The sequence below is a fragment of the Pseudophryne corroboree genome, chromosome 3, assembly GCF_028390025.1.
Source record: "Pseudophryne corroboree isolate aPseCor3 chromosome 3, aPseCor3.hap2, whole genome shotgun sequence".
NCBI classification, from domain to species: Eukaryota; Metazoa; Chordata; class Amphibia; order Anura; family Myobatrachidae; genus Pseudophryne; species Pseudophryne corroboree.
This window is the reverse complement of record NC_086446.1, coordinates 517475338-517495047: the sequence shown is the minus strand read 5'-3', so window position 1 is coordinate 517495047 and position 19710 is coordinate 517475338. Positions and strand designations below refer to the sequence as shown.

Sequence of the window (19710 nt, the reverse complement as noted above, 5' to 3'; positions counted from 1 at the left end):
AAAGCAATAGAAATGTGTATATCATATAGAAATGTAAAATATTTTTTTTCTATTATGTCCAAATTATAGACAAAACCTTCAACAAAGTGCACATATTTAGAACCGACATAGACATCAGAAACTGAATAATTGATATATTTTAGATGAGGTAAATAACGAAGGGAAGAAATCACAAAGGTACACTTCATACCACTCCAATTATGCCCATAAAATATATTTCTTTGGTAAAAATAAAAGGAGAAACAGGAAGATCTAGCAGGATACGTGTATTTCAGTAACAAATATATAAAATATATATTACATATAAATGATGTGTCTTACCACGGGTGCAAATCTCTTGCAATAAAAAGTGTCACCTTTTAAAAATGTATAAAATGTTAATAAATTCCCATCTGCTTATCTGAATTATTATAGTCCCTCCCTTGGACTCCTCGCCCCTTTTTTATGCTTTTGATACATTGATTAAATGGGGCTCCCACAAACAAGGTCCTAATTAGCAAAATATGCTGCATGATTGGGTCTGGGACTTTCAAATGTAATTACACTGTCAGCCTGAATTAGTGCAATAGTGTGGCAGAGCTGACACTTTACTCCACAGGAGCCTGTCCCATTTATCGCCTTGCTTTCTGTGGCCAGATTTCATCAAGAACGTTCCATGGAACAGACCAGCGCAAACCAGGAAAACAGGTGGGGATATCAGGCTAGATAAAATAGTCTCCCCCATGTAAACAGGATTATGGATAATCACATATTTTGGCTAATTACACAGTGCATTAGTAATGATGTAGTAAAGGGCAAAATAAAGCTGGAGAACATTGTGACAGCTTAAGAAGAGGAGTCATTGGGCTGTGCAGGCTCAGTCTTGTGTTTGCTGGTAATTCCAGCGCAGAATTGTCTTGATCGTATATCAGCCTAAAAAAAGAACAACTCCAAGTTAGTGAGCAAGAAAACGGAGTCAATAGACTGCACTGAATTACATTTATAGGTGATTGTGCATGTTTTGTATTTTCAGCCGAGATATACAACCTGTATCAGCAAAAATACACTTGACCTGCACAATACATTTTTATAGGTATGCATGCATATAGATATACAAGATCATGTAGGTGTAGGCATACAGTGTATATGTTACCAGATTCCTCTGTTCTGGTTTTGTACAATGTGACAGACTTTTAAGATGTGCAGTTTTTAATGCAAAAAACTTATAATGTCATCACTCAGAGTTATCTACGTTCATATTAAGCCATTCATTTTTAATTTTCAGATATTTGCTAATAATTACTGCTCTTTCACCATCTTTTTAGCATACTATAGTCTTTAAGGGGATTGACATCAGCACAATGGTGTATCTATAATGGGTGACGTTTGTGCAGTGCACACAAGCCCCTTGGGTCCGGAGAATGGGGGGGCGTGGTAGGCCTCACACACTGTGCCCACATCTTCCGTACTTACTGGTTCAGAGTCCCGCTGTCGGTGCAGAATCACTGGGAAAGTGGTGACCATTTTCCCAGCATTTTGCACATGCACAGTACGAAAATTATCGGGAACAAAATGCCCACCGCACCATTTTCTCTGAGACCTGTGCATGTACAGTGGACTCTAGTAAAGCGCAAGAGTCTACTAGCACTCACGAATTGTAGGCTGACAGCTATAGGGGGCCTGGATGGAGACTGCACACAGGTCCCTTTCTCTTTTAGTACGTCCCTGCATCAGCACCAACTTTAATTATATGACAAATATAAACTCCCTGCAGTGCATGATATTGTGTAGGTCCCCCCTTATGCCGCAATAATGCTCTGACCATCAAGGCACAGACTGCACAAGCCCTCTGAAGATATTCTGTGGTATCTGGCATTAAGATGATCACAGCAGATAGTTTAAGTCCCGTAAGTTGCGCGGTGGGGTCTCTATGACTCATACTTGTTTTTCCAGCAAATCCCACAGATGCGTGATCAGACAGAGGTCTGTGGAATATCGAGGCCAAGTCAACGCCTTAAACTCTTTGTCATGTTCCTCAAACCATTCCTGAACAGGTTTTGCAGTGTGGCAGGGTGCTTTATCCTGCTGAAAGATGCCACTTCCATCAGGGAATACCGTTGCTATAAAGGGGTGTACTTGGTCTGCAACACTGTTTAGATAGGTAGTACATGTCAAAGTAACATCCACATGAATGGGAGGACCCAAGGTTTCCCAGAAGAACATTGCCCAGAGCATCACACTGCCTCTCCTGGCTTGCCTTCTCCCATAGTGCATCCTGGTGCCATCTATTCCCCAGGAAAACGTCGCAAAGACACCTGTCCGCCCACATGATGTAAAAGAAAATGTGATTTATCAGAACAGGCCACTCTCTTACATTGCACCATAATCCAGTTCTGACACTCACATGCCCATTGTAAATGGGGTCAGCAGTGGACAGGGGTCATCATGGGCATTCTGACTGTACTATGGTTATGCAGCAATCTGCGATGCACTATGTGTTTTGTGTGTGTTTCCTTTTAGCAATTTGTGCTACAATAGCTCTTCTGTGGGATTGGACCAGACAGGCTAGCCTTTGCTCCCCACACACGTCAATGAGCCTTAGGTGCCCATGACCCTGTCATTGAGTAGGAGAGAGCTGTAATTGAAGTGCAAGAGAAGAGGGCTGAGAACAGGAGGGAAGAGGGCCCTGCCCCAAGGAGCTTACAATCTAGGGGAAGGTTAAGTCGGGATACTCTGACCCAGTTCTCTAGCCACCACAATTTGGCAGATGTCAAAGTCGCTTGGATCATTATGCCTGCCAATTTTTCCTTCTTGCAACACATCAACTTCAAGAAGTGACTGTTCACTTGCTGCCTAATATATCTCACCCCTTGACAGATACCATTGTAATGAGATAAGCAATGGTAATCACTTCATCTGTCAGCGGTTTTAATGTTATGCTGTTTGGTGTAAGTATAGCATGTATTCGAATGCATTGGTTGATTGGTAGTGACCTGTATAGAACTATATTTCCTTTTTATTTAAAAATCAGAACTTGCATTTTCTATTTTGTCAGTCTGAGAAACCCTGCTGTGTCCCACTTTGTTTAAATATTTAGGGGCAGAATCAGAGTTGCAAACAGGCCTGTTTTAGGTGTGCGGTTTTTAGCAATGCACATATTCGGTAAGCAGAGCGTACACATTTACGGGTGATTCCGAGTTATACACACCTCAGTCCCATCGTCAGTTGCATCTAAAATGGCTAACTGGGTAGTAATGGGCTGTTCCCACATAGCCTACACTTCAACAGCACAATGTAATATTACCATAACAGCAGCCATGATGTTCCGTATACAATGACTAGCTGAGGACACTCCCATTGCCTGGTCTCTATGTCCAGTGGCGGTTCTTGCCACGGGCAAGCGGTACTTTTGCCCGGAGGGCGCCGCACCAGGGCAAGATCCGCCACTGTGCCCCCCGCAGTGCCCTGCTGTGCCCCCCCGCTTTGAAGGGAACCCTAGTTTCCCTTCATTGAGAGGACCTTAGTTGTGCGGTGCGCGATGACGTCATTGCGCACCGCACAGCAAAGGTCCTCTCCATGAAGGGAAACTAGACGCTACGGTCTAGTTTCCCTTCGTGTAGAGGACCTTTGCTGTGCGATGCGCGATGACGTCATCGCGCACTGCACAGCATAGTGGCACAGACACTAGGGGTCATAATTGACCTCTAGTGTCTATGCTGTTCTATGGGAGAGACGTAATAACGTCTCTCCCATAGATCGGAGAGGAGAAGAGCGGCGCCGCCGGCGGAGGGGGTCTGGATCAGGAACGGGGATGGTAAGTATACTTTTTTTTCTTCCTTGCAGCTTCGTGGCCACGCCCCCAATTGAAGCCACGCCCCCATATTTTGCCCGGGGCGCCACAAGTCTTAGAACCGGCCCTGTCTATGTCCCCTTGAAATTACTCAGATACCCATCACAAAGAGCATGGTGACCATAAATGGAGTTACTGGGATAGAGAGTAACCATGTTTGGGGAAAGCAAGGACAGTGGTGAAGGTGGGAGGAAAGAGACGGCATGGTAGACATACACATACGTGTGTATCTCTGCAATTGAAATGTAAATCTAACTTGTTTGTCTGTCTCTCTCTCTCTTCTGTAGCCTGGAAATGTTACTTTGGCGTTAAAGCCTTTGTGGATCATTAGTTTGATACAGTACATACAATATAACCATTCTTGTTTGCCAGTTGTTGATTAGCACTCGTGCAGAAGACAGATGAACACCATCACCCTGGACCTGGAGCGGATGTTGCCGAAGGCGCGACCTCCAACATGCATTTTCTGCACGGAAGGGCATTGGACGGAAAGGAAGGGGGTGGGGTAGTTTAGGATTAATTTTGTTGGTGGGGGCCCCACAACCTAGTTGCCCCGGGGAGCCCACAAACCTTATTCTGGCCCTGATCAAACTGGGTATTAGATGGCTTATCCAGATGTCTTGAAATGAAGTGCACAACACTGCTGGGTCATAGATAATGTATTGTATGCCTTTAACTTCTACTAAGAGGGATAAGAAATTTGTTAGCACTGGTTGTGCTTTGAAGCACTCCGCTTGTCACTGTTAATTTAATTACTGACTCCATCTATGTCACACTGTTTTATCAAGACGGGAGTTGCATCTTCATTACTCTAATTCACAGAGATGTCGAATGGATAATTCAGATCACAAAGCAAACAAGAAGTGTTAGAACAAAAGTTATAGAACACAAAGTAAAATCCCATAGGGAGTTCCAGTGTGGAAGGACAGGCAGCATCATTTATCTTTTCAAGTCAAACCATCTAGAATCTAGACCGAGGGATCTAGTGGATGGTTATTACACAAACCACAATGAAAAAGCAAAGTATATTACAACTCTCTATTCTATCTGGCCTATCTACATCGGAGAGTCTCCTCAGATGCATTCACTTATAACCTCTCCAGCTATTGCCCGGTCTCATCCTAAATCTTTTCTTATATCATGAATTCTTATCTGGATTCAAATCACTGGATTCATACATGTGCTGCCCATTTATTATTTATATAATCACTTCCTTATGACTTGCATAACATATGGAATACATCCCTCTTCTTTTGTATCTTTTGTACTTTTATGAACCATTTTTTTTTTACAGAATTCCAAGAATGGTGCTGCCGGCTTCGAATTAAGGGGGTAATTCAGAGTTGATCGCAGCAGCAAATTTGTTAGCAGTTGGGCAAAACCATGTGCACTGCAGGAGGGGCAGATATAACATTTGCCGAGAGAGTTAGATTTGGGTGGGTTATGGGGGTCATTCCGACCCGATCGCACGCTGCACTTCTTCGCAGCCGTGTGATCGGGTCGGAAATGTGCATGCACGGTGGCCGCATTGCACGGGCGCGTTGTTGCCCTGCGACAGCCGTCGCTGGCCAGCGATGCCGCGAACAAAGAAAGCGGTCGCAGCAGCTACCGCAAGAAAATTAACAGGAGTAAGGCGTTTCCGGGGCGTCAACTGACCGTTTTCTGGGAGTGGTGCGGCGAACGCAGGCGTGTCCAGGCATTTGTAGCGTAGATGTCTGACGTCAATTCCGGGACCTGCATCGCTGGATCGATCACACAGGATAAGTAACTCTTACCCTGGTCTTCTACACAAAACTTTTTTTGCATAGCAGTGCTGCACAAGCGTCCGCAGCCTTGCTATGCAAAGAAGCCCTCCCCGATAGGCGGCGTCTAGTTGATCGCACGGGCAGCAAAAAGTTGCTACGTGCGATCATCTCGCTATGACCCCCTATATTGTTTCTGTGCAGGGTAAATACTGGCTGCTTTATTTTTGCACTGCAATTTACATTTCAGTTTAAACACACCCCACACAGATCTAACTCTCTCTGCACATGTTATATATCTCTCCCCCCCTCGCAGTGGACATGGTTTTGCCCAACTGCTAACAAGTTTGCTGCTGCGATCAACTCTGAATTAGGCCCAAAGTACGAACACAGGATCTCATTCAGGTTGGATCGCAAATCACGATCCAACCGCAATAAATACAATGATGATGCGGGCACATGCGCAGGGCCCGTTCTGCGCATGTGCCCTCATTTACTGTGGGGGTCCCGCAGTATTTGCGAACGGGAGGCTTCCCTAATTTCTGCGACTGCACACTAATTGCGGTGCGATCGCAATTAGTGCGGGTCACAGATGGGGGGTGGCAGTTAGCATGCTTGGCGGCCTTGCCCTGCGATGGGTGGCCCCCCAGCATGCGAGTCAAAGATTGCAAATTCTGCTAAAAACCCTTAAAGAATAGGGTCCACCAACTGGGCAATTATACCATGGATCAGACAAGTGTTGGCACTGCAGAACACATGCACCAGAAGACTGTTTGTATTTTTATGTATCCTATTATGTCTGACTTCATTTGGTGGTTCATGTATGTATGTATGTATGTATGTATGTATGTATGTATGTGCGGGTGTGGTATGCGTGACTGGCGGTCAGGAGAGCGCAACAAGCCCCTTGCGGGATCGCCATGGGTTCTATTCCCACTCTACGGGTGTTGTGGACACCCACGAATGGGAATAGTTCCTGTTGGTCGGCATGCCAACCGTCGGGATTGTGAGGGGGCGGGATGTAGGGGGAGGTGATGAGACTGGCGATCTCCTGACTGCCAGTCCCATAACTACATCCCGTATGTGCAGGTGCATTGTGTTTATGTCATCTCATGAATATCATCAATTATATTGAAGATAGTTATCATTTTTAATCTGTGAAAGGATACAGGTACAGAAATGTATCATTTTAATCAACATCCAAACCCTCCTGCCCAGGATTTCCAAAGTCCCTGCCAGCATTTAAATGGATCTCCAGCTGTGCCAGACACGGGTTTGTCCAGGCAGCACCTGGGTTATACACTAATCTACCAGGTTACCAGGCTCACTGAACTTGTGCTACTGTTAACACTGTACTCTTACAGCTTTCTCATGGCCTGCTGATGTCACAACTTGTTATTCATGGATGTGCAGGAAATATAGAATGACTACAATAAAAAAAAAAAGAATACTATTAATGTTGACACATAATGTTGATATTTCTGTGCCCTCCCCCCCCCCCCCCCCCCAAAAAAAAAAAACAATAAAAAAAAACTGCCCTCCCCGTAGTAGGACAGATACTATACATACTGTATACTGTACATATAAAATAAGAGTACATGAAGTTCTGGTGTTCATTTAAAAAATAAAAAAATAAAAATAAGAAAAATATATAATAAAATTCTATAAAAAATAAAAAAAGCAAATATATAGTTTGCTGCCAGAACCAATGTACTTTTCACAAATACAGACATACAGGGTGTAATTCAGCATGAGCTGTAGTTCTGCGAGAAATCACAAAACTACAACTCATTTCTCTAGCATGTGGGGGGCCGTCCAGCACAGGGCAAGGCCGCCCCGCATGCCGGATCCTCCCCCTCCCGCTGAACTGCGAGCGCATTGCTAAACTGCAAAGGCAGTCTTCGAGCTGGCATGTTTAGGGTCGTATCGGCTGCATGTGATGTCACGCACCTGCCGCGGCCCGTCTCGCTAACGGTCCAGACAAGCCTCCATTGTGCAGAGCATGCCCCCCAATGCCGCCATAGCATCCCTAAACACTGTGGGGATGCTCCATTCCCGCCGGGACTTAGACTGCGAGTGCAGTTTAAATCCTCATGCAGGCATGCTGTGGCATGCGCAGAACTGCGGAATTTGTAGAATAGCGATTTCCGCACTTCAACGTTAGGTGCTAAATCGACCCCACAGATTATACCAACCTCAAACTTGAAATCATCGAATTAAGGATTTCAAACACAATGTCCTTAAAAAGTAATTATTTGTGAAAATATTCTCTATAACGCAATTGGTGCTCTCCCAGACCCCTGCCTTATGCCTCTTGCCCTCCCCCAGGATGCAAGTTCTGTGAAGTAGGGCCGCCTTCAATCCTGTTCTCACAGCCCTCTTCTCTCGCACCTCAATTACAGCTCTCTCCAACTCAGTGACTTTGTATACGGCATCTCCTCTCGCTCATATCCGTTCACCTCTGGGCTGCCTGTCTGATTACTCCTTTGCTTCCTTACATCTCAGCTGTATTGTGTACTGAGAATTGTGGTGCTAATTGTTACCTGTGATCTGTTTTAGTTTTTCAGTTGCTGTAATGTTAAGTTCTGTGTACCTGTATTGTTCTAATGTGTGCCGTATGTACGGTGCTGTGATCCACTTGTGGCACCTTATAAATAAAATGTAATAAAAAATAGAATTTTAATACCTACCGGTAAATCCTTTTCTCTTAGTCCGTAGAGGATGCTGGGGAAGCTTCAAGAACCATGGGGTATAGATGGGATCTGCAGAAGACATGGGCACTTTGAGACTTTCAAAGGGGTGTGAACTGGCTCCTCCCTCTATGCCCCTCCTCCAGACCCCAGTTATAGGAACTGTGCCCAGGGAGACGGACATTTCGAGGAAAAGGATTTATTTAATATTTTAAACTAAGGTGAGATACATACCAGCTCACACCTCAAACACGCCGTACAACATAGCATTCAACAACAACGCATGCAACGGCATGACCAACATCAGCCACAGACTGACTGTACTTAACTCAACATGAGTGTAACTGAAGCCAAACTGCAGATACAGCCCGCACTGGGACGGGCACCCAGCATCCTCTACGGACTATGAGAAAAGGATTTACCGGTAGGTATTAAAATCCTATTTTCTCATACGTCCTAGAGGATGTTGGGGAAGCTTCAAGAACCATGGGGTTTATACCAAAGCTCTAGACCGGGCGGGAGAGTGCGGATGACTCTGCAGCACCGATTGACCAAACAAGAGGTCCTCCTCAGCCAGGGTATCAAACTTGTAAAACTTCTCAAAGGTGTTTGAACCCGACCAGGTAGCAGCTCGGCAAAGCTGTAATGCCGAGACCCCTCGGGCAGCCGCCCAGGATGAGCCCACCTTTCTGGTAGAATGGGCTTTCACTGATTTCGGTAACGGCAAGCCTGCCGTAGAATGAGCCTGCTGAATCGTATTACAGATCCAGCGCGCAATAGTCTGCTTGGTAGCAGGAGCCCCAATCTTGTTGGGAGCCCACAGGACAAACAGAGCCTCTGTTTTCCTAATCAGCGCCGTCCTGGCGACATAGATCTTCAAAGCTCTGACCACATCGAGAGACTTCGACTCCACCAAGGCGTCAGTAGCCACTGGCACCACAATCGGCTGGTTTACATGAAACGATGAAACCACTTTTGGCAGAAATTGCTGACGAGGTCTCAACTCCGCTCTATCAGCATGGAATATTAAATAGGGGCTTTTGTGAGACAAAGCCGCCAACTCAGAAACTCGCCTTGCGGATGCCAAGGCCAACAACATGACTACTTTCCAAGTAAGGAGCTTTAACTCAACCTTACGTAAAGGTTCAAGCCAAGGAGATTGCAGGAACTGCAATACCACATTAAGATCCCACGGTGCCACTGGGGGCACAAATGGAGGTTGGATGTGCAGCACACCTTTCACGAAGGTCTAAACTTCTGGAAGGGAGGCCAATTCTTTTTGAAAGAAAATTGATAAGGCCGAAATTTGTACTTTAATAGAGCCTAACTTCAGGCCCGCATCCACACCTGTTTGCAAAAAATGGAGCAAACGCCCTAGCTGAAATTCTTCCGTAGGAGCCTTCTTGGATTCACACCAAGACACATATTTTCTACAAATACGGTGGTAATGCTTTGCCGTTACTTCCTTTCTAGCCTGAAGAGGAGTGGGAATGACTTCACAGGGAATACCCTTTCTGGCTAGGATATGGCGTTCAACCGCGGTAAGTCCTGATACACGCACGGACCTTGTTGTAACAGGTCCTCCCGAAGAGGAAGCGGCCAAGGATCTTCTATGAGCAACTCCTGAAGACCCGGATACCAGGCCCTCCTTGGCCAGTCTGGAACAATGAGTATCGCCTGAACCCTTGTTCTTCTTATAATCTTTATCACCTTTGGAATGAGTGGAAGTGGAGGGAACACATAGACCGACGGAAACACCCACGGTGTCACTAGGGCGTCCACCGCTATTGCTTGATGGTCCCTCGACCTGGAACAATATCTCTGAAGTTTCTTGTTGAGGCGGGACGCCATCATGTCTATTTGAGGAATTCCCCAACAACTTGTCACTTCGGCAAAGACCTCTTGATGAAGACCCCACTGTCCCGGACGGAGATCGTGTCTGCTGAGTAAGTCTGCTTCCCAGTTGTCCACTCCTGGAATGAAGACTGCTGACAGAGTGCTTGCATGTCTTTCCACCCAGCTAAAAACTTTTGTGGCCTCGGCCATCGCCGCGCTCTTTGTTCCGCCCTGGCGGTTTATGTACGCCACTGCTGTTATGTTGTCTGACTGAATCAAGACTGGCAGACCGCGAAGATGATGTTCCGCTTGCAGAATGCCGATGTAAATGGCCCTTAATTCCAGAATGTTTATGTGCAGACAAGCTTCCTGGCTTGACCATTTTTTCTGAAAGTTTCTCCCTTGTGTGACTGCTGCCCAGCCTCGGAGACTTGCATCTGTGGTCACCAGGATCCAATCCTGAATCCCGAACCTGCGTCCCTCCAGAAGGTGAGAACTGTGCAGCCACCACAGAAGGGAGATCCTGGTCCTGGAAGATAGGATTATTTTCCGGTGCATGTCCAGGTGAAACCAGGACCACTTGTCCAACAGGTCCCACTGAAACACCCTGGCATGGAACCTGCCATACGGAATGGCCTCGTAGGCCGCCACCATATTCCCCAGCAGCCGAGTGCATTGAAAAACTGACACTTTTGCCGGTTTCAGAATCTGTTTTACCATGTTCTGTATTTCCAGAGCCTTTTCCACTTGAAGAAAAACTCTCTGCCATTCTGTATCCAGAATCATACCTAGGAACGACAGCCGTGTCGTCGGAACCAACTGTGATTTTGGCAAGTTTAGTAGCCAACCATGTTGTTGCAGAATCGACAGTGAGAGAGCAACATTCTTCAGCAATTGCTCCTTGGACCTCGTCTTTATGAGGAGATCGTCCAAGTATGGGATAATTGTAATTCCATGCTTGCGCAGGAGAACCATCATTTCCGCCATAACCTTGGTGAAAATCCGTGGTGCCGTGGACAGACCAAACGGCAACGTCTGAAATTGGTAATGACAATCCTGAACCGCAAACCTCAGGTATGCCTGATGTGGAGGATATATGGGAACGTGCAAGTAAGCATCCTTTATGTCGACCGACACCATAAAATCCCCCTCCTCCAGACTGGAGATCACTGCTCGGAGAGATTACATTATGAATTTGAACTTTTTCATAATTTTTTTTAGGGATTTTAGGTTCAGAATTGGTCTGACTGAGCCATCCGGCTTCGGGAACACGAACAGACTCGAATAAAAGCCCTCCCCCCGTTGTGACGGGGGTACCGTGACAATGACTTGATTTTGACACAGCTTTAGTATCGCCGCGTATACAACTTCCCTTTCTAGATGAGAAGCTGGCAAGGCCGATTTGAAAAATCGGTGAGGGGGTACGTCTTGAAACTCTAATTTGTACCCTTGGGTTACCATTTCTAATATCCATGGATCCAGGTCCGAGTGCACCCAGACCTGACTGAAGAGTTTGAGACGTGCCCCCACCGGTGCGGACTCCTGCAGAGGAGCCCCAGTGTCATGCGGTGGATTTGGTAGAAGCCGGAGAGGACTTCTGCTCTTGGGAACTTGCCACAGCCTGTGATCTCTTTCCCCGTCCTCTTCCTCTCGCAGCAAGGAAGGAGGATCCTTGTCCTTTTTTGAATTTATTGGGCCGAAAGGACTGCATCTGATAGTGTGGCGTTTTCTTTTGTTGTGCAGGAACATAAGGTAAAAATGACGACTTACCCGCGGTAGCCGTAGATACCAGGTCAGTGAGGCCATCACCAAACAAGACACCACCATTAAACGGTAAAGACTCCATCGCCTTCTTAGAGTCAGCATCAGCATTCCATTGATGAATCCACAATGCTCTCCTAGCTGAGACTGCCATGGCATTGGCCCTTGATCCCAAAAGGGCAATATCCCTTACAGCTTCTTTTAAATATGCTGCAGCATCCCTGATATGACCCAGTGTCAAAAGCACGTTATCCCTGTCTAGGGAATCTATCTCAGATGACAAGTTATCTGCCCACTTTTCAATAGCGCTACTCACCCATGCCGAAGCAACGACAGGCCTGAGTAGCGAACCCGTAGTGACATAAATGGATTTTAGTGTATTTTCCTGCTTGCGATCCGCAGGATCCTTAAGGGCTGCAGTGTCCAGGAGACAGAAGCGCCACCTTTTTGGATAGACGCGATAGAGCTTTATCCACCGTGGGGGTTGACTCCCACTTTTCTCTGTCCCCAAAAGGAAAGGGATATGCCACTGGAATTCTTTTGGGAACCTGTGCCTTCTTGTCAGGATTTTCCCAAGCTTTTTCAAAGAGAACGTTCAGTTCATGAGAGGGAGGAAAAGTGACCGCAGGTTTCTTTCCTTTATACATACAGACCCTAGTATCAGGAACAGCAGGGTACTCTGTTATATGCAACACTTCCTTTATTGCCACAATCATGTTCTGAATGCTCTTGGCCAGTTTAGGATTTAATCTGGCATCACTATAGCCGACACTGGAATCAGAGTCCGTGTCGGTATCTGTATCTGTTAACTGGGTAAAAGCACGCTTCTGTGACCCCGAAGGGGTCTGAGCTTGTGTCAGTGCCTCTTCCATGGATTTTCTCCATGTCTGGCTTTTAGACTCAGATTTATCTAATCTCTTCGTCAACCGAGCCACATTAGCATTCAAAACACTCAACATATTTACCTAATCAGCCGTCGGCGTTGCCGACACGGTCACTCCCACAGCCTTTTCTGTCCCCACTCCAGCCTCCTCCTGGGAAGAGCACTCAGCCTCAGACATGTCGACACACACGTACCGACACCCACAACCACACTAGGGCTATAGGAGACAGACCCACAACGAAGCCTGTTAGAGAAACACAGAGGGAGTTCTGCCAGCTCACTACCCAGCGCCTATCCCGGTTCTGAAGCAAGTAAAATACTGCCCAGACCTGCTAGCGCTTTTATATTCCAATAATTAGCAGCGAATCTCTTGTGCCCCCCCCCCCCCCCCCCGTTTTTGCACCCTGTTACTTGTACAGCAGTGTGGGAGGCCAGGCTCAGTGTCTCTGTAGATTCTGTGAAGAGAAAATGGCGCTGGTCAGAGCTGTGAGGGATAAGCCACGCCCCCTTCATGGGGCGCTTCAGTCCCGCCTAATTTCATATTTTTTATGCTGGCGGGGGTCTGTAATCAGTGCCCAGGCACGTTATACTCTTTTGCCAGTGGCTAACTTGAGGATAAATGCTGCCCAGGACGCCCCCCTGCGCCCTGCAGTGCCGTTCTCAGTGTGGGAGAATGGCGCGCAGCGCCGCCGCTGCGCGGTACCTCAACAAGCCGTCTTCTGCCGTCACTGAAGTCTTCTGATCTTCTAATACTCACCCGGCTTCTATCTTCTGGCTCTGCAAGGGGGGTGACGGCGCGGCTCCGGGAACGAGCAGCTAGGCGTACCAAGTGATCGGACCCTCTGGAGCTAATGGTGTCCAGTAGCCTAAGAAGCAGAGCCCTTGAACTCAGAGAAGTAGGTCTGCTACTCTCCCCTCAGTCCCACGATGCAGGGAGCCTGTTGCCAGCAGGTCTCCCTGAAAATAATAAACCTAACAAAATCTTTTTTCTGAGAAACTCTGGAGAGCTCCTCAATGTTCATCCAGTCTCACTCAGGGGCAAACGCAGGATTTTTAGTGGAGGGTTTCCATATTATATTTTATATATATATATATATATATATATATATATATAGTAATATTATAAAGCAGCAGATGAGAATATATATATGTACTGTGTATAGCGAAGGCAGGTGAGGTGGCACTCACAGACCTTCTTTCCAAACAAATATATTTAGGCGACTTGCACCAAAAGCTTAATCTTTGTTTGCATCAAATGCTTAGTTTGAGTAAGCTTTTGGTGCAAGTCGCCTACATATATTTGTTGCTTGGAAAGTCCTGCAAATGCCACCTCACCTGCCTTCCCTGCATGGATAGGAAGGCACCTAGGCAATATCTAACATTGGGGTGGAGTGCTGGCATCTTTGGTGTAATATATATATATATATATATATATATATATATATATATAATGTATGCACACATATACAGAGACAAGGGAGGCACGGGCAGCAACACAGAGAGAGAGAGGTATGGGGTTAGAGAGAGGTGGGACATGAGGAGAGAGAGAAGCATGGGGAGGGGGAGAGGTGCATGGAGAAAGGGGGCATGGTGGGAGGGTTATGAGAGAGAGAGGGAACATTGAGAGTGGGGTTCATGGGGAGAGAGAGAGGGAGGGGGCATAGGAAGAAAGAGATAGTGGCATGGGGGAGAGAAAGAGTCGGCATCAGCGGCAGAATGAGGTGAGGTGCAGTTACCTGAGGTCGGGAGAAGGCTGCCCATAATGTGCAGTGGCTACAGCGGGCTCTTGCAACCCAGCAAGACTTACTGTAGGCTGGGTGGACAATGAAGGACAGGCACGGGCGGGTGGAGAGAAGAGGATAGGCACTAACGCGGGACTCGGCGGCAGGTGGGAGGACAGTGCAGAGGGACGCGGGACTCGGCTGTCGAGGGACGCGGCTGATGACGGCAGCAGGACAGTATAAGGGAGGATCGCTGCCGCATTATACAGGCACACTGTTGCCTGAGCTTCTCATCTTAGATAAAAATATACATGTATATTGGTCAGCTGCGCTGAGTGATCAGCGGGCAGGGGGGGTTTCCAGGTACTCGGAACCCCCCCTCCGCGTGTATGTCACTGGGCACAGAATCTATCTGGGGTCTGGAGGAGGGCCATAGAGGGAGGAGCCAGTTCACACCCCTTTGAAAGTCTTAAAGTGCTGATGTCTCCTGCGGATCCCGTCTATACCCCATGATTCTTGAAGCTTCCCCAGCATCCTCTAGGATGTATGAGAAATAATAATAAATCTGCATCCCTGTAGAGTGTAAGCACACGAGCAGGGCCTTCCTACCTCTAGGATTGTTTGTTATTACCCAGTTTTGTTCTATCACTGTTGTTTCCAATTGTAAAGCACAACGGAATATGCTATAAAAGAAACTGTTAATAAATAAATGACTGACTGTCAATACTGTATCCACTGGGCTCCTAAACCATGATACCATTCAGAATGGAGACATAATTCTGACCTATATACCCTTACTAGGGGTTGGGTATGTTTGCTGGCGGCTGGGATACCGGTTGTCAGCATGCCGGCGCTGGGATCCCGGCCGCAGAATTCCGACTGTTGGGATTTTCAGGGAGCGGGATGGAGGAGTCGGCACTGTGATCGCCGGTCACATAACTACATTAACTACATCCCCTTACTAGGGCTCATCAGTACAGAGCAAGGTTTTCTGCTTATCATGCAAAGTTCCATAAACACATCCTCCTGGAAACAATTAAGAAACCTCTCTCTCTCTCTCTCTCTCTCTCTCTCTCTCTCTCTCTATATATATATATATGTCAATCTTCCGATTTACTGAGTACAGATTTGACTGAGAGGGCTGCCATCTAAATTTATTCTTGAAAGAATATGAATATCTTATCCTACACCTGTGGTGGTTAGTGCTTGTCCTGATGTGACTAGCGCTGACTCACTGGAACACTTTACATTGTTTGTAACATTTCCTGCATTAAGAATCTATCACTGGTAAATATAATCGTTTCCTGGAGCTGATAATAATGTTTTCCACAATCACTCTCCCCCATAAGGGGAACATAAGAGCACAGCTATATGTCAAACTCCTGCTCATAATCTCCCTCCACTGTGTTGTGTGAGGAGTTAAATACAGAAATAAAGACTGTTTTTATTTGTCAATCTATAGAAACCAAGTGTACTCTGAAATCTGGAAGAGTGACAGCTGGGACTGATTGTCTATATAAGGAGCTCAGTTTTATTTATTTTTCCCCATTGTATAAGTAGGGCAGCTAAGAATGGAGCAGAGCATTTGCTGTTCTGCGAATTAGGGATGTGTGGCAATGACAAGGCTCGGTCTTCTTGGGTGTTGTCGGTGTTCATTAGGTAGGCATGTGAAGGTCAACATGGGTGTACTGTCGACATTGTCCATACCGGCATGTTTATAATGTTGACATTGGTCATGTCGATATTCAGCATGTCGACAATATATTTTAGTTGTGAATCTATACCTAACCCTAACGCACCCTAAAGTTAATCCTAACAGTAACCCTAACCCTAAATCTGTGGTTGGAGGTAGGCGCATGCTGCTAAGTACCGATGTTCAGTACTTTATGCATGCACCAGACCTGTACTGTACATGTGCAGTACGGGTCTGTGACGTTGGATGCAGATTGGCAGCAGACTGTCAATCACTGGAGGCGGTGAGTGGACAGCAACGCCCTCCATTTCCGAAAACGGAGGCGTGTCGCAGCCATTGTAAGGGAGTGACGAGGCTAGGATCTCCGTAGATGGAGGTTTCCCCGCATCTTTGTAGGATCTGCGGCGGAAGTCTTTCATGCCCCTAGATCAAATACACAAGCAGAAATGTAGCGCTTATAGGTCGCTAATGAGAGAGAACGGTCATAATATCCACATGATTTAATGATAATAAAACATAATAGTGCACAATTGATATAAATGTACATTTATATGTAAGCGCTACATTTCTGTTTGTGTATTTGTTCTATTGGGGTCTGACCAACCCCTGGTGGTTAGCTGCTGTGGTGAACCTCTCCATTTAGCGCCAGAAATAAATCACTTAGGTGGTTTATTCCTTTCATGCCCCTGGATCAGGCTCTCTATCGTTAATCCTGAGGCTAATGGAACACTGATATTATGATAATGTCGACACTTTGCAGATAACATTATTGATGTTGACATTTTAAACAGAGACATACGACTGCATAAATAAAACAAGGCAACATGTAGCTTAAATAAATTGAGAGGGATTCAACATTAAATTGCCGCATAAAACACAAGACCAGCAGCTCAGGAGATGAAATCCCTTCGGGAGTATTCTGTTAGTAGCCTTAGGTGAATTATGGCACTGCACTGCCAGCTGCTAGGCAAAGAGCATACTGTAAGTGGTCATCTGGAAAACGGATCACTTTTCTTAAAAAAATAAATAAAACGCCTACAGAATGTGGTCTTTTCTCCTTTGGACTCTAGATATGCCATACTGCACACACCAGTACAGGTGTACCGTTATGGTACACCTGTCAGGGAAGTTATGTGATAACTTGACACACTTATAAAAAATGTCATGAAAATGATCTTATGTGTGTACATAGTGTGACCTACTGTAGGTGTTTTACCATTGAATATGCAACTTTGCACTTTTATGGCTGCTGTATGCGAAGTATGAGGTATGTCTAATTTTTCTGTCAGTCTTGTAACCTAGCTGAGTGTATGCTAATGTTTTCTCTCTAGGCTTTAAGGGGTGTAGTATGTTATGCTCACCAGTCAGCATCCCGTCCAGCAGGGACTATTCCCACTCATGGGTGTCCACGGATTCCGGCGTCGGCATGGTGACCGGCGGCCAAACCCAACCCTTAGTTTCAGTCATCTCCTTGTGCATTAGTGTGTGCCAGGGAGTGCGAGCCCTGAGACGGTGATTATATGCACCCCTATGTGCATTAGCACCGCCAGTGGTTCAAGAAAAACTACCATGTTTTCTCATACGTCCTAGAGGATGCTGGGGTCACCATAGAACCATGGGGTATAGACGGGATTCGCAGGAGACATGGGCACTTTAAGACTTTCAACGGGTGTGAACTGGCTCTTCCCTCTATTCCCCTCCTCCAGACTCCAGCTTTAGAATTGTGCCCAGTGAGACTGGACGCACTACAGGGGAGCTCTACTGAGTTTCTCTTATGTTAGGTTTTTTATGTCTCCCTGCTTCGTGGGACTTAGGGGAGAGAAGTATGACCAACTTCTAGTGAGTTCAATGGCTCTGCTTCTGGCTACAGGACACCATTAGCTCCTGAGGGTGCTGATCGCTGGGTACGCCTAGATGCTCACTCCCGCAGCCGGCCGACACCACGTTTCAGAGCCAGAAGCCAGGTGAGTAACAGAAGAAAAGAAGACTTCTTCTTCAGTTACGGCATTTTCGGAGGTACCGCGCAGCGAACGGACGCTGCGCGCCAGGCTTCCACATACACACAGCACTACAGGGTGCTGGGGGGGGGGGGGGGGGGGCGGACCGGGCAGCTAAACAATCCTCAATCTACCACTGGCAAGAGGGGAGACTAGTGCCAAGGCACTGTCCTAACCCCCGCCAGTATAATTATTAAAAAAGCTGGACAGAAGCGCGCCATTAAGGGGGTGGAGCTTCATCCTCACGGCTCACGGCGCCATTTCCTCTCCACAGGCTGCAGAGACGCTGGTCCTCCTCACACTGCTGACAAGTATCGGGGTGCAAAACGGGGGAGGGGGCACAGTGTAAATTGGTGCAATATACTTGATAGTTAAAGCGCTACAGGTCTGAGGCAATTTCATAGTGGTTTCAGACCCGTTGATTTGGCGCTGGGTTGTGAGCTGGCAAATCCCCTCTGTGCCTCTCTGACAGACTTTACTGTGGGTCTGTCCCCTATATGCCCGGTGTGTCTGTGGGTGATTGGTGCACGTGTGTCGACATGTCTGAGGCTGAAGGCTCTTCCCAGGAGGAGGCTGTATTAGGGACACAAACGACTGCGGGGGTGACCCTGTCGGCACCGCCGACGCCTGATTGGGTAAATGTGTTGAATGCTAATGTGGCTCTTATTAGTAAGAGGTTGGATAAGTCTGAGTCTCTGACCCAGGCATGGAAGAAATCTGTGGAGCATATGTTATTACAAGTTCAGGTCCCCTTGGGGTCACAAAAACGTACGTTGGCCCAGTTGGCAGACACTGATACCGACACGGACTCTGATTCCAGATTAGATCCAAAATTGGCAAAGAGCATTCAGTACATGATTGTGGCGGTTAAAGATGTATTACATATCACTGAGGACCCGGCTGTCCCTGATAAAAGGGTCTGTATGTATAAGGAAAAGAAACCTGAGATAACGTTTCCTCCCTCTCATGAACTGAACACTCTATGTGAAAAAGTCTGGGAAAGCCCTGACAGAAAGTTTCAGATTCCCAAAAGGATTCCGGTGGCTTATCCGTTTCCCTCTGGGGATAGGGAAAAGTGGGAATCGCCCCCCCATTGTAGACAAGGCCCTATCGCGTTTGTAAAAAAAGGTGGCTCTCCCGTCACCTGACACGGCAGCCCTTAAGGACCCTGCGGATCGTAATCAGGAAAATACGTTAAAAATAAGAATTTACTTACCGATAATTCTATTTCTCGTAGTCCGTAGTGGATGCTGGGGACTCCGTCAGGACCATGGGGAATAGCGGCTCCGCAGGAGACAGGGCACAAAAGCAAGCTTTTAGGATCACATGGTGTGTACTGGCTCCTCCCCCTATGACCCTCCTCCAAGCCTCAGTTAGGTACTGTGCCCGGACGAGCGTACACAATAAGGAAGGATCTTGAATCCCGGGTAAGACTCATACCAGCCACACCAATCACACCGTACAACTTGTGATCTGAACCCAGTTAACAGTATGATAACAAAGAAGTAGCCTCTTAAAAAAGATGGCTCACAACAATAATAACCCGATTTTTGTAACA

General features: G+C 46.7%; 1 protein-coding gene across 1 annotated transcript in view; it reads right to left on the bottom strand.

Annotated features, from left to right (window-relative positions):
* Positions 1-247: 247 nt before the first annotated feature.
* ENDOV (endonuclease V) overlaps positions 248-19710 on the bottom strand; it is a 283144-nt gene continuing 263681 nt past the window's right edge. Inside the window, exon 8 of the mRNA XM_063963217.1 lies at positions 248-912. Coding sequence (XP_063819287.1) covers positions 826-912 — 87 coding nt within the window. The 3' untranslated portion in view covers positions 248-825. The remainder of the gene's footprint in view (positions 913-19710) is intronic.